The 14265-nt window shown below is 43.2% G+C and overlaps 1 protein-coding gene across 2 annotated transcripts in view; it reads left to right on the forward strand.

Moving 5' to 3' along the window:
* The window catches only part of AMOT (angiomotin), a 62521-nt gene that overhangs the window by 14869 nt on the left and 33387 nt on the right, over positions 1-14265 (forward strand). Inside the window, exons 3-6 of one of the 2 annotated variants that reach the window (XM_016198026.2) lie at positions 162-310; positions 2229-3162; positions 9637-10120; positions 13580-13724. In XM_016198026.2, coding sequence (XP_016053512.2) covers positions 2291-3162; positions 9637-10120; positions 13580-13724 — 1501 coding nt within the window. In that variant the 5' untranslated portion in view covers positions 162-310; positions 2229-2290. The remainder of the gene's footprint in view (positions 1-161; positions 311-2228; positions 3163-9636; positions 10121-13579; positions 13725-14265) is intronic. The other variant, XM_016198031.2, reaches the window with a different exon arrangement.

A 14265-nucleotide genomic window follows, 5' to 3' on the forward strand; every position in this document is an offset into this window, starting at 1 on the left:
TCTTCTTGGTGGAAATGGACTCTGGCACTTATACAAAAGGCAAGCACCTGGGAGGACAAGTCATTCCCTTGGAAGGACTGGTTTGGTTAACTGTTGGCCATTGGTGGCAAAATAGAAACGACGTTTTTATTTCTCCTCCCTACCCCTCCTGAACATTTCAGAGTGACCACTGGTTGGACTCTTGGCGACGCTTAACCTGAACCTGAGTGTTAGGGGAGAGGGAATCTGCCGGTGCGGATTCTGGAGCTGCTCATAAGCAAGAATTCCCTATCCTGATCAAGGCTTTAAGCCTAAAAGAAAGCAGAAATAGGTATGAACCATCGGTGTGTATGTGTGCCTGTGTGTGTGCGTGCGAGCCTGTGTGTGTGCAGGGTGGGGTGGGTGTGCAATGGGAGGGGGTGGTGTACTTGCTCTTCAGGGCCTGGGGCAGCTCACTGTGTGCATTTCCTTGCCTTGCAGGAGGGGTTTTTAAGTGATTTTCTTGTAACCATACATGCTCCTGTTTCCATTTCTTTGAGGGGAAAAAAAAAAGTAGTTTGGTAGTCATCTTTCCAGTTTCAGGCACCAAGAGATTTATATAAAATCCCAATCTAACAGTTTAAATACAGGAGTCTCAGCGGGTCACTGGGAGGGAGGGAGGGAGGGAGGGAGGGAGGGAGGGAAGGAGGAGGGGGGGAGGAAAGGAACTTGAGAACAGGTTGCTCAGCACCTTGGTGTGCTCTTCCCCAAAAATATGATTAATGAGATTTAAAAAGAGCCTTGGGAAGGTTAACTACTCTATACAATAATTGGAAACCAGGTAGCAGTAATCATGCAAAAAGTGCGAAAGGAGAGAAGATGAACATTCTCTACCTACCATACACATCTTCTGAGTCACTCCTTGTAAGGCTAAAGGAAAGGAGGTCATGTTTCCAGAGAGACTGGGGGCTATTTAATATAGAAATCAGGGCCTTGTAACCAGGATTCCAGAGCTGTCATCTAGGAACCCAAGGGTGGGGTAGGTTAACCTTTATTGTAACTTTATGTGTGACATTATGTCCATTATCCAACACTATTTAAGATCCTTAAAGTGAAAGTTTCATTATTGAGTATTAATATTAAATTGCAGTACATAAGGTGTACAAAAAAATCTTTCCAAAGATTTTTTGAGCCTGTAATGAGTTTGTTTGTACTATTATACTGTGCAGAGGGAGAAACAAAACGGGAGGTCACCTATACTATTTTTTAGGTAGGGGAACAGAAGACAAGAAAAGAGGAATCAGTTATTTAGGTTACCCTGTATAACCATGGCATGCTTAGAATTTGAATCTTGAGTTGTTTTACTACTGATACCAGTTTCACTCAATTCATATTACTTCCTTAAGAAGAATTAGTGGTGGTGGGGTATATTATAATTATGCCCTTTCCAGAAGGATGACCTTTTTATTTTTTCAATTCCTAAATGCTGTCAGAGACACACTTCAAATGAAAGAGAGTTTTCCCTTTAAGTTCCTCTCACCCAACAACAGAAACAACAAAATCTCAAAGACAATTCCTGGATGGCTGAAAGAGAAACTTTGTCAATAACAATTATACCAAGCCCTTCTCTTACTAAGCCAGGAAGCATCCAAAATGGACAACACAAAAAGGATTCCTTAAAAAAAAAAAATGTTTCAGAGTTTTATGAGATCACAGAAAATGATTTACATCGAGCAGGGATCATTTCTATCTGGTGCAAGCCAAGCTGTTTTCACCTCTTATTTATTTTACTTATTATTTGGCGTTTTATAACTCCCTTCACATGCTGAACTGCTGTACAGATCCTGTCTATGGGGTAACTTCTCCCCACTGTCCTGCCCCTACTGCCACAGCTATAAGAGTTGGATTTTTCATTTAAACAGAATACAGAGAGATGAACCTTATAAGTAAGGACCTAGGAAAATTACCCTCTCTGACCACTCTACTTGACTGCTCTAGGTTTGCCAAGTCCTCTTCGGAGTTAAGTCAAGATTAAATATTTAACCCATGCTAAAAGTGAAAGAGGAAACAGAGAGCTCTTATGCCTCCAAGTTCCTCATCATGTCAAAGCTAGAGTCAGGAGTCACCAACAATTAATATATTAATTCTAGATTCAATTCTATACTTTGTATCTCCAGTGGAATCATCACCCCAAATACCCATTTTCTTTCCCTTTAGAGGAATGATTTATCCATCAACTGGGTGTTAAGCTTCCTGTTTCCCCTTCCTAGGTCAAGGGCAGCCCAAGTGCCCAATTTCTCTCTCTCTTCACAAGGCACCACCAGCAATAGAGATGAGAAATTCTGAAGAACAGCCAAGTGGAGGAACCACGGTGTTGCAGCGTCTGCTACAAGAGCAGCTTCGCTATGGCAATCCTAATGAGAATCGCAACCTGCTTGCCATACACCAACAAGCCACAGGGAATGTCCCTCCTTTCCCCAGTGGCAGTGGGAACCCAGGTCCTCAGAATGATGTGTTGAGTGCCCAAGACCACCACCAACAGCTTGTGGCACATGCCGCTAGACAAGAACCCCAAGGGCAGGAAATCCAGTCAGAAAATATCATCATGGAGAAACAGCTTTCCCCTCGAATGCAGAATAATGAGGAACTCCCAACCTATGAAGAAGCCAAAGTCCAGTCCCAGTACTTTCGAGGCCAACAGCATGCCAGTGTTGGAGCTGCCTTCTATGTCACTGGAGTCACCAACCAGAAGATGAGGACTGAAGGACGCCCATCAGTTCAGCGGCTCAATCCTGGGAAGATGCACCAGGATGAGGGACTCAGAGACCTTAAGCAAGGACATGTCCGCTCTTTGAGTGAACGACTAATGCAGATGTCACTGGCCACCAGTGGAGTTAAGGCCCATCCACCTGTTACCAGTGCTCCCCTCTCCCCACCACAACCCAATGACCTCTACAAGAATCCCACAAGTTCCAGTGAATTCTACAAGGCCCAAGGGCCACCTCCCAGCCAGCATAGCCTGAAGGGCATGGAACACCGTGGCCCCCCGCCAGAGTATCCCTTCAAGGGCATGCCACCCCAGTCTGTAGTGTGCAAGCCCCAAGAGCCAGGGTACTTCTATAGTGAGCATCGTCTGAACCAGCCAGGGAGAACAGAGGGGCAACTGATGAGGTATCAGCATCCCCCTGAGTATGGAGCAGCCAGGTAAGAGAGTTCCCTTTCTATAATTTTCTGACCTCCTCCCCAACCAGCTTCTGCTGTGTGTTGGGAATCTTAAGGGAAGGAATGGGCAGGTGATTGGTATAGCAGACTCTTCAATGCATGGCTGGCCCCTGACATAGTAAATTTCCTTCCAACCTGAATTTCTAGCCATAATTAGCACTGTATGAACATTCCCTGAAGTTTATAGGTTGAGTATGGCCTCAACTGCCTAGTGGGTGAACAGGAGCACAAGTCTTGGTTTTAGAAGCTATTTGCTGTCCTGTCTCCCAGGATATTGAAAGAAGGGTCAGTGTTCCATCTTGTGAGTTTTAAGCCCTTCCTTTAGGAGCAGAAGCAAATTTTCTTGGACTTTAGTCTGGAGTATCCTATCACTTCTACTTCTTCCCCTCTGCAAAACTCTCATCACTATTTTCATGAACACATCTTTCTGCAGAATTACTGTGATTCTTTTGGACACTAAACAAACACTGACATATTACTGTGGGGGAACTATATATATGCAGGTTCAGAATGTAACTTGCCTTCTACTTCCTTTCAGTTTATGAAGTCTAGATTGCTTCATCTTCATTCCATAGAAACTTTGTTAGTTGCCTGTTGCATTTGTAAACGTCTAATTTAAATTCATGTCATATTATATAGAAGTTTTGGTCAGATGCTAAAATGTAGAAGGCAAAATACACCCATGACTTTTGTATCACTGGCCATTAGTTCAGGAGTACTGTTTCATATATTCAGTTCTTCCTAAATACACAGGTGGACAAAAGTAGATTTACAGCTGTGAGTACGTGAAACAGAGTTTATTCTTGTACTATTATTTCTTAGTTATTGTATTATTTATTTGTATTACAACTGTAAACTTACTTTTGCCCACCTGTGTATACTGATTTATTCCAGGGCCCACTGTATCAATCAGACCTTATGATTCCATTACTCAGTTCATTGCTCCTATTGTTCCTGTTGGGACCATGTCCCTGATTAGTAGATTTTCAGCATATGGGGCAGAGGGAGGGTTTCAACCATGGGTAACAGTGATGGAAGTTATATGGTATTCCTGCCCTGTCACCATGGGTAATTCTGGGTGTCCGTGAGGTTTGAAGTGCCTGGACCTAGAGTGGCCTTTTCCATAAGGGCCCCTAGACTAGGCCTGTGATCTCTTTGATGTCTAATTCTTTGCCTCCTGCCTCCTTCTCATTCCTTTGGGAAAAAGCCTCTTGGCTGAAGTTCTTCATTGGGTGACTCAGGAGACAAGGCAGTCAGGGGGTGGAGTAGAGGTAAGGTAAGAGAATGCACCTGGCATTTCCTGCTATTTCATTTTCCCCTTCCAGGTCCATTTTTTTTAGCCAGAGACAATTCACGTTGGGCTCCACCCCTAACTTTGCCAGTTCAGGATTTTTTTTCCCTTAAATCCTCTGTGCAGCTTTCAAAAGGCAGGAGCCCAAGTTCTGATAAGTGGCTTGGAACAGGAAATGGGGTAACGGACAGGGCCCTTCCGGTTTAAATGAGATCAAGAACCCAATTCCCATCTGCCCAGTGAAGCGGAAGACCCAGGGAGGGGTTGGTCTGTTGGCCTGCTTAGCTTAGTGGAAACCCATCCAAGCCAACAAAATGTCAATGAAGCTGGGTTTTTTGTTTTGTTCTTCCCATTAGTATGGAAGAGTCTGTGGGACTCCCTACGATATGTGGATGGGCTGATGTCTGTTGCCTTGAGGGAGGGGAGTGTGTTAGCTGGGGTGTGGAGCAGAATCCAAAGCCCCACTCAGCACATGGCCTGCCTTCCCAGGAAAGCTATTTTCAGAACTCATTCACCAGTATTGTTCGTGATCTGAAATGGTTCCCACAGTGTTTGAAGCTAGATGGAAAAGTCCTTTGATCTGCCTAAATAAATAATAAGAAACCCAAAGAGAGATTTTTTTTTCCCCTCCAATACTGATCAAACCAGCAGAGAAATTTAGCTGTATCTGTTTTATGGAAGATACTTGTATTTTCCCCTCCCTCCTACATTATCTGTGGTTCTATCTTCCTGTCCCCAAAGGCAGTAGAGCTCACGCTGATTGCCCTCTCTTGAGCAGTATTTTAATACACAGGTTTATTCTGCCGTTTTTTTCGTTTTCTCTATAGGAGAGGAACAGGGTGCTTGATAGGCTCGATGAATAATGAAATTTAAAAGATGCTTTGTGTGAAGTTTGGGTCTGCATCAGAAAAATTCCGGCACTAAAATATTTGCAGGGCATGGGACAGGGAGTGCAACCTATTGACAAATTACTGACAAGGGGAGGTAGTTGAATTGCTTTCCTGAAGTATAGCTTTTAAGTGGTGACACATTTGTCCTCTTTATTTGCTTTAACAGTTTGTGAGTACCTTTCCAAGGAACTGCTGCTACCACTAAACAATTAGAAGGCGACATTCCTAGTTCTTAATCCACAAATCACAGATAGGGATGCAAGGCAAGCTCAACAAATTGTTGTTCAAAAAACCTTTGTTTGCCTTTCAAGGTGCAGTGAAGTGCTAGAGATTTGTTGTGAAAATGAACAAAACGTTATAAACAATATTTTTATTACTTCATCTCCCCTATCCCCTCCTCCCCACTTAAAAAATAAATAATCCTGAATGCCCAGAACTCCAGATGGAGAAAAAGCCAAGCCATGTGAAGAATTAAAAATTTTCTGAATCTTTGTCTTTTTAAGTGTTGAGCCTTTTCTGCATTTGGGGGTTTATACATTTATCAACTGCTTTTAAAAATTGAATCTTCTCTGTTTGTAAAGCAGCCACCTCCTTTCAATTGTTGAAATCATGCCCAGATCTGATGTTTCTTGAAATCCTTGTTTAGTGGAATCTAAGGGTGACCTAACTCTGTAGTTCAGAGCAGAGCTGGTTGTGCAAAAGAAACAATCAAGAATTTGCAGCCTTCTCCATGATTCACAGATTCACCATCACAGAACCTGGGAAAGGCACTGTGTCTGTGGGGAAAATAAATTGAGTTCCAGGCTGTCGGCACCTGCTCTGGTGAGAGTGTGAGTATGTGGGCTTGCACACATGTGGACCAGGAGTGTGTAGTGTGTGTGGACGGGAGTGGGTGGATGTGTGGCTGGGGAGGAGAAGAGCTTCATCAGTGAGGTAGCAGGGTGGAAGGTGGTATGTCAACTCAGTGGACCGGTTTCTGCTTTTCCTTTGTGTCTTCACTAGCTGTCTGTCTCTGGGAGGGAGTTCTGCCTGATTTGGGGAGATGCTGATTTTGGCCACTGGCCTCTGTTCTGCATTTATGCTCTTTCCCCTTTTCCACAGAGCACTAGGGACCCAGTTTGTCTTAGGAAGGGGCAGAATGAAGGGGGGGAAGGGGCACGGATGCAGGCCAGGGCTTCCATGGGATCATGTGATTCTATTGTCTGCTGACAGCTTGTTCCTGGTTAATATGTCAGTGACCATCGATTCATGCTGCAATGCTGGGCAGTGTGCCGCTCACCTGGCTGCCACCTTTGTTATTGTTATTGCTCTTATTATTTAATCTTAAGTATATTTTTGCTTCCTATGACATCCCCCCAGCTCTCCCCTACCCCTGTCTTTTCTCAGCCCCCTCCTCTCAGTGGGAACTTCACGACAGTGTTAATACTGTCTTGCTTTTTTTATGTGGTGGGTGGATGCTGGAGCCCAGATGGAGTTCTTTGGCTGGAGGGCTTTCTCTCTCTTTGTGACTGCCCAAGCCTTGCTTCATGTTTGCAAACCTGCCAGAGACGGACTGCCTTGGTTTTCCCAACATCACGGTGCACTGAAACCTCCCTTTTCCAGCCTGGGGAACCTGAGGGGCAGCTGCCTTGTCTCCCCTTATCTCTTAGGCAGTACCCAGAGTCATGGCCAGGGCCACTGCAGGCCCGGGCTTATTTGACTTTGGTGACCTCTTTTCACAGACCTTGTAAGTCTTCTCTTTCCCAAGGTCCCCAGGAGGCCAAGAGCTGTTCAGGGCATGGAGGGGCCTTTCAACCTCCTGGCAGGAGGGAGACCAGTGGCCAGTCTGTTTGAAGGAGAGCCCTGGATTGCTTATGGGGCTCAGGGGAGCTGGGGAGAGGAAGCCCAGTTCAGAACTGGGCATTCAGTCTTTAAAATGGAACACATCCCAGGCCTTGGGTTTCCAAATTCTGGCAATGAGGATGAAGGTTAATATGATCGTTTTTCCCTTAAATTTTGAGAGCTGGATTGGAGAACATGAAATGCAAGCCAGTCTTTTCTACCCAGAATATCCAAAAGCACCAACAAAACCCAGGCATTAAATTTAATGTGGGTGAGGGACATCTGTAATACTTTCAACAATAAAGATTAAACCTATTTAAAAAAAAAACTAAATTAAAAAATTATATTACTATAATGTGTGATTTATAAGTATATAAAAATAAAATCTAAGATGATAAACCAAAATAAAAATTTAATTCTAGGGATATATATAATAATAGCTTTTACTCAAAGAGGAAGAAGAAGACATAGTCAATTTTACCTCTGAGGAAACTGCAGATCCACAGTATGGAAAATGGGAAAAGACTCTTTCCCAAATAAGTTTGTAAACAGCTCCCAAGCTTTTGATTGGAGGAGTGCTTTGAGTCTTGGAAGAAGAAAGGTTATGTAAAGGTAGTAACTTTCCAGTTGTAATCATGAGAACCGTGGAATCAGAATATGTGGATATTTCTTCTATCCTCAAATAGTTCTCATACCCTTGTCAATATTCAGTTATTGTTTATAGTGACATATGTATGGAATTGGAAGGATGTGGGTACACCAGAGGCTTTGATGGGGCTGAGAGACAGAAACTAGGGCTGGAGCAGGTTTCAGGGCTCTGATGAACATCAGGTAATTGGGTATCCGTGAGCACATGTTTGCAGTGATTTTGTAGCAGTAAAAATCCCTAATAGTGAGGATCGCTTGTTGGGCTATATAAATGAACAGTAATGATAACTTGAAAGTGTGTGGGAAGGATGTACTTTAGCATCTGGAATACCAGTTAAAAGTTAATTGCTCCTGGCGATTTGTCCCAGTTCCACCACGAAATTTTATGCAATTTAGTGGGAAGATTAAATGGATATCCCATAAGTAAAATCACTAACAGGGTCAACCTATCTCACTGGGAGGTAGATAAGAGACTCTCTGCAATTCCTATTGAGCTCCAAAATGAGAAGAGCCCAGTATTTTTTAAATTAATTTGCAACCTCAGGAATGAAACAGGCTCTTGCAGATAAAGTAACTTAAGCAATGTTTTACAGCTAGTAAGCACTAGAAAAGATCTCTAAACTCTGTTGGATCAAAATCCCATACTCTTAGCCATCTGTTTTCCTTGGACTGAGAAATATCAACTATAGGATAAGCATCTATAGGATGTTGGAGTATATGAAGTTCATTGGGGATGGGGTGTATAAGCTTTTTGTCTTTAGTGTATATTGACATATATTCTTCCTTGTAGTGGTGATGGTGGAAGTAACCCATTCACATATTCTGATTGTTTCTCTTAATGGCCAATAGTCTGGTTTTAGGAAAAAATTGTAGAGCAACATTAAACAATGTACCAAAGGTCTTTTTCCGGAACTTTCTGTAAGCAATAGGCTGGGAATCTGAGCATCAGTGTGTGGAAATCAATATATTATGGAGTGGATAGAGCCTGGACATGGGAATTGGGAAACAAGGGTTCTACACCCGGGCACTGCCACTAACTCACTCTGTAATATTTGGCATATCGCTTCCCCTTTCTGGACCTCAAATGACAGAGTTGGACTAAATTTTGTAACTGAGACCTTTCCAGTCCTTACATTTTGTGATTCAGTACATCAAAAATCGCATAATAGTGTTACCTATAATCCGCCCCAAGACATGGCATTATTACTACTAATAGGCATCAGTCAGTTATTAATAACTGTAATCAATAACAATTATTTGGTATCTCTAAAAAGTATCTACATATCCTCAAGTAATTTTTTGTGAATATATGTATTATCAAAGAGAGTTGCAGATAGAAAGATGAGGGGTGGCTTAGACTGCTCATCACTATTTCCTTCTGGGCAAGTGGAACATATTTTCTAAATTTGACCTTTACATGTGCCAGGCCACATATAGATTGTCAGAAAAGATTTAGTTTAAAATGAGGTGAAAAAGTACCTTGTAGAAGACTCATTTAAAGTGCTTTGACTTGAGCACCAACTGTATAGGCATACATCACTTTAGTTTTCACAAAGCAACCTTTGAGATCATCTGGTTTAATCCTCCACAGGATGACATCTCTGTCTGTCAGGCAGTCACAGAAAGCCAGGCGTAGAAAGGACTGTGGAGGTCTTTTGCAGAGATCCCCTAGTCTAACACTGCCTGCTCCTCAGCTTGCAGGTGTTCTGGGGGTACTGGAGGCCTCTTCACCTCACTTTCTTGTGCCCTTCTCCCCCAGTGCCTTCAGAGAGAGCTTAACCTTAGCATGCCCTCCATGTTTTACAGGCCAACACAGGACATCTCATTGCCATTGTCTACCAGGAACTCTCAGCTTCACAGCCCTACTTCGTCCCTCACATCTGGAGGTTCTTTGTCTTTGCTGCAGTCTCCACCATCCACTAGATTATCTCCTGCTCAACATCCCCTAGTCCCAAACCAAGGAGACCACTCAGCTCACCTGCCTAGGCCGCAGCAGCATTTCCTTCCTAATCAGGCTTACCAGGGTGATCATTACCGTCTCACCCAGCCGGGCCTGAGTCAGCAGCAACAGCAACACCACCACCACCATCACCAGCAGCAGCAGCCAGGAGAAGCCTATTCAGCTATGCCTAGGGCTCAGCAGTCTTCTGCTTCTTATCAGCCAATGCCAGCAGATCCTTTTGCCATTGTTTCCAGAGCCCAGCAGATGGTTGAGATCCTCTCAGATGAGAACCGGAACTTGCGACAGGAGTTGGAAGGATGCTACGAGAAGGTGGCAAGACTGCAGAAGGTGAGGCTCCCATGTTGGGATATTAGAGTCTCCTATATATCTTGCATGTTTAACATGGATGGAAAAGTTTCCATTTGTGGATACCTGCTTGACTTATGGGCAGGCCTTCAGGATTCTTATATCTGAAGGTTAGATCTGGATCAAACTTTGGAAAAAGCCTCTACCTTTTTTTCTAGGAGAAGTAACATTTTATATTTATGTGAGGAAGAGAAAAACATATTTATACAGTTTTCCCAGACACCATAGCCTTAAGAAAACTTGAGTGATTGTTTTAGGATCCTGATAGGTCGAGAAACTTCTTCATAAGGTCAAGAACAATGGTGATGTCTGTGGAAGTGAAGACCTGCCAGCATAAAGACTTTCTGTCTTGATTATATTTTCCCAAATACTGAATTTGAATTCTAGATATAAAATCATAGTTTCTAGAAAAATCTCACCATTGAAATTAGATACTACCCTACCTTGTTCTGGAAAAGGCTTAGAGCACTTTTCCAAGTGGGAGTTCCCATGGTGACAGTTTTTCAACACCCACTTCCTTATCCTCCTCTTTGCTTTGGTCCTTCCCTACAACTCAAATTCAACATCTGCTCTCTCTGGTGTGTGTGTGGAGGGGTGCAGGAGGGGCTTAGCACCACAGCTGGGTGACAGGTGACAGCCCTAGGCTGAGGAAGTAGAAAAAGGAATGTACCCCCCCCCAGTTCACATTCTTCCCTGGGCCCTTCTTGTCTCCTGCAGCTGGGACTTGAGCTCTTGAGTGCTCTAAGCTAGGAACCTTAGCTCTTGGCTTCCAGTGGCTGTCTGTGAATAGGGTTATGCCTTTGGCAGCCTCTTTGCAGCTTTTGTCATTGTAGAGCTCCTGTGGTTTGATCTCCAGACAATGCAAACTGTTCAGGGAGGTGCGGGTGAAGGTGGGGGAGGGAGGGGAGGTTGCCTGGTATTGTTCAGCAGCTCTGTCCTTAGGAGACACCCGCAAGTGGAAATTTAAGGGGCCTGAATGAAGCTGAGAATTTGTAAACCCCAAATCTGGGTCCTAAAGGAGAGAGGACATACTGTCTGCTAAGTATTTTCATGTAGTAAAAACATTTCCCCCAAAAGTTCCCAAATCAGGATGGGGTTGTTGGGGTTGAGTGAGAACTGTTTCTCCCTGACTTTGCCCCCTCTCCATTTAAATTTTTTCTCCATCTATTTAACTCTACCCCCCATCACAATGGTTCGCTAAGTGGATCATATTCACACACTAGAGGCCAACTGGTCCAGTTTGACTGATTAGGTCTAACAGTTGATACCCTTCCCTAAACTCTGCTCAGGGTGGCTCAGCTCGAGTGTTGGGGGAAGGGAAGACCAAACCAGTGCTGCAGTGGGTGAGAGGCACAGGTGAGGTAGAAGAGGAAAAGGAAAGTGGGAGATACCAGCTGGTGTCAGAACAAATTAGGAGGCCCAAGGCTTATGAGCAGTCGAAGTAGACAGAAAAAGTCTGGAAACTCACCCCCCACTCTCCCTCTCCCCTGCTGCCACCACTGAGCAGACAAAACTAGTGGATGTGCCCTCCCATGACTTCTTTTCCTGGAAGGTTCTGTTTACGGGTGTGCAACTTGCCCTTTTGGAGGGTACAGTGTCTACACAGGGGGGTAGGGAAAGGATTGGTACAAGATCTTGAAATAGTACTCTGAACAACTTGAGTAGAGGGACTGCCTTCCAGGTGTGGCATTCTGTGCAGAGCTGGAAAGCCTTGTCTTCTAAGGGCTGCCCAGAGCAGACCAACACCAAGCTGCTCTTTCAAATGGAAATGTTTATTTTCTCTACTCAGCACTTGAATTTCACGCAGAAGCTTTATCAGGCTCAAGCCTTGCAGATCATGTCTCTAAATTCCATTCACCAGTTTCCCCCTTCTGTGCTGCTATCTTGGTGCCATCTGCAAGGAGAAAAACATTCTCAAGTCTGCTCTTTTCTGTGGTGTAAGCCTCATTTGTTTGCAGGCAGTCCTTGCATCAGGCATAATTTTGGAGCTGGGGCAGGTGGAATCTGAGTTGTTTAACCACACCTTTCCCCCACGCTACCAGACTCCTACTTTTGCCCCTGAAGCACCCTGAGGTTTGTTTGTTAAGGAGGATAGTGAAAAACTGAGAGGGAATGCAGAATGGTTGCAAGAATCAAATTTAATTGGGAATTTGCTTAATAGTCTGTGGGGTTTATTTGTCTTATTCAAATTATATGCAAATAGCTCTGCGGTTATTATATGTGCAATGGAGCTATAATGGTTACAGAAAGACTCTGGAGTCTAATTTCTTATTTTCTTCCTGTTTTGGGCTGATTGGGGCAAAACCCTTTCCATTTGATGTCTTGTGGTGGTGTTTTTTCCGTTTTACCAGATTTGCAGATGTGTCATGAAACACAACTCTGATCATGAATTTCTGTTTCAAAATCTGTACTCATTTCCCACTGACTATGGGATCAAGTCCAATTGCCTGGCATTGAAGCCTTTTTATGATCTGACTCCACTCTATCTTTGCAGCCAGATCTCATTAGCTTTCCCCTGTGTACCCCATAGTGTCCAGCCAAATAGGACTACTGGTCATTCTGGGAATGCATTTGCAAACTCAGGATAGAATACCCTTCCACTCACCTGTGCTCATTGAAATCTGATCCAGCTTTTAGGATCTGACTCTAAATGCCACCACCTCCCTGAAATTGTCCTCCTCTCCCTTCATCCCCAACCAGGAATAACCTCTTCCTCCCCTGCACTTAATAGGACTACTCTTATTTTTCTTAATAATGCCTCTTTCCCTATATTCTTTTACTTGGTTTGCTCAAAATCTCCTCGAGGTCAGTGATAATGTCCTCACTCATATTTATATACCCCATAGTCCCTTAAAGAGTTTTTGTAAATATTTGGCCCTTGGTAAATATTTGTTAAACTTAACTGAACTACTACATGAGTCTGAGGCTTAGAGTTTTTACGGTTTGCTTCTGCCACTAACTTGATGTTGGAAAAGGCAATTTATCTCTTTTCTCTGCTAAAATGAGGAGAAATATCCTTGTGAAGGCAGATATCATGGCAAATTGAAATAAACATGAGAAAGCCCTTTGAGCACTCTAGAATAACATTATCTAAATACATATACATTATTATTTTCAAAATTAAAAAGTTCTTACTCAGATAGGAAAATCATTTATAACTATACTTACGAAATTTATTCTCTCCTACTACCTTCTCTGAAGGCAGAAACTGTACTTTTTTTTAACCTGAGAAACTGTCCTGAGCCAGAGAGATAATTACTGAGCTTTAAGGTGAATTTAGAAGTCCTTCTGGGAAACTTTTCTTATCTGTGTTATGCCTCCTGGCGATCTAAAAAGCCCTGGGCTAAACTGTCATTAAGAATTTGCACGTCCGTTTTTTCCTACCATCTTTCCCATCAAGATTCAACCATCCCCACTATCTTTCTTTTTTTTTCTTTTCAGGTGGAGACAGAAATCCAGCGTGTCTCAGAGGCATATGAAAACCTTGTGAAGTCATCCTCCAAAAGAGAAGCCCTGGAAAAAGCCATGAGAAACAAACTTGAGGGGGAGATTCGAAGGATGCATGACTTCAACAGGGATCTGAGAGGTGAGGGAATCACTTCTGAAGCATCAGCCTGTTAAGCATACGTTGAGGCTCTTCAGTTTGTTCAGCCCTCTAGTATGATTAATAAATTGCAAGGCATAGACCAGGTCAGGATTTTGTAACTGCAATAATACTTGGTCCCAAGCTTGCTTAATCAAAGTGGGATGAACTGATGTGTTCATCAGATGGTACCCATCCTGGGACTCCTGGACCCACCTGCCTTTCCCCCACAATTGGTGCTGCCTCTCTTCTTTAATAGGTTTTGCAGAGGCCAGTATTTTGGCAGTACAAGCTTGAAATAGTGATATCCTTCATTGTTTCTAGCACTACCTCCTTGTATTTTTACCCTAACATGATAATTTTGAAGGTGGAGAGAAATAAACACTTTCAACACCTTCAAAACTGATGACCTTGGGGATGTTGTTTTCTGTCTTTGGATTTAGCTTATCTTATCTATAAACTGAGGGAACGGAACTAGATGCTGCCTATGGTCCCCTTCCAGCTTTGACATTTCATAATTTTAAAGACTTTATAATAACTTTGA

This window comes from Miniopterus natalensis, chromosome X (genome assembly GCF_054644295.1).
Source record: "Miniopterus natalensis isolate mMinNat1 chromosome X, mMinNat1.hap1, whole genome shotgun sequence".
In the NCBI taxonomy this organism is placed as follows: Eukaryota; Metazoa; Chordata; class Mammalia; order Chiroptera; family Miniopteridae; genus Miniopterus; species Miniopterus natalensis.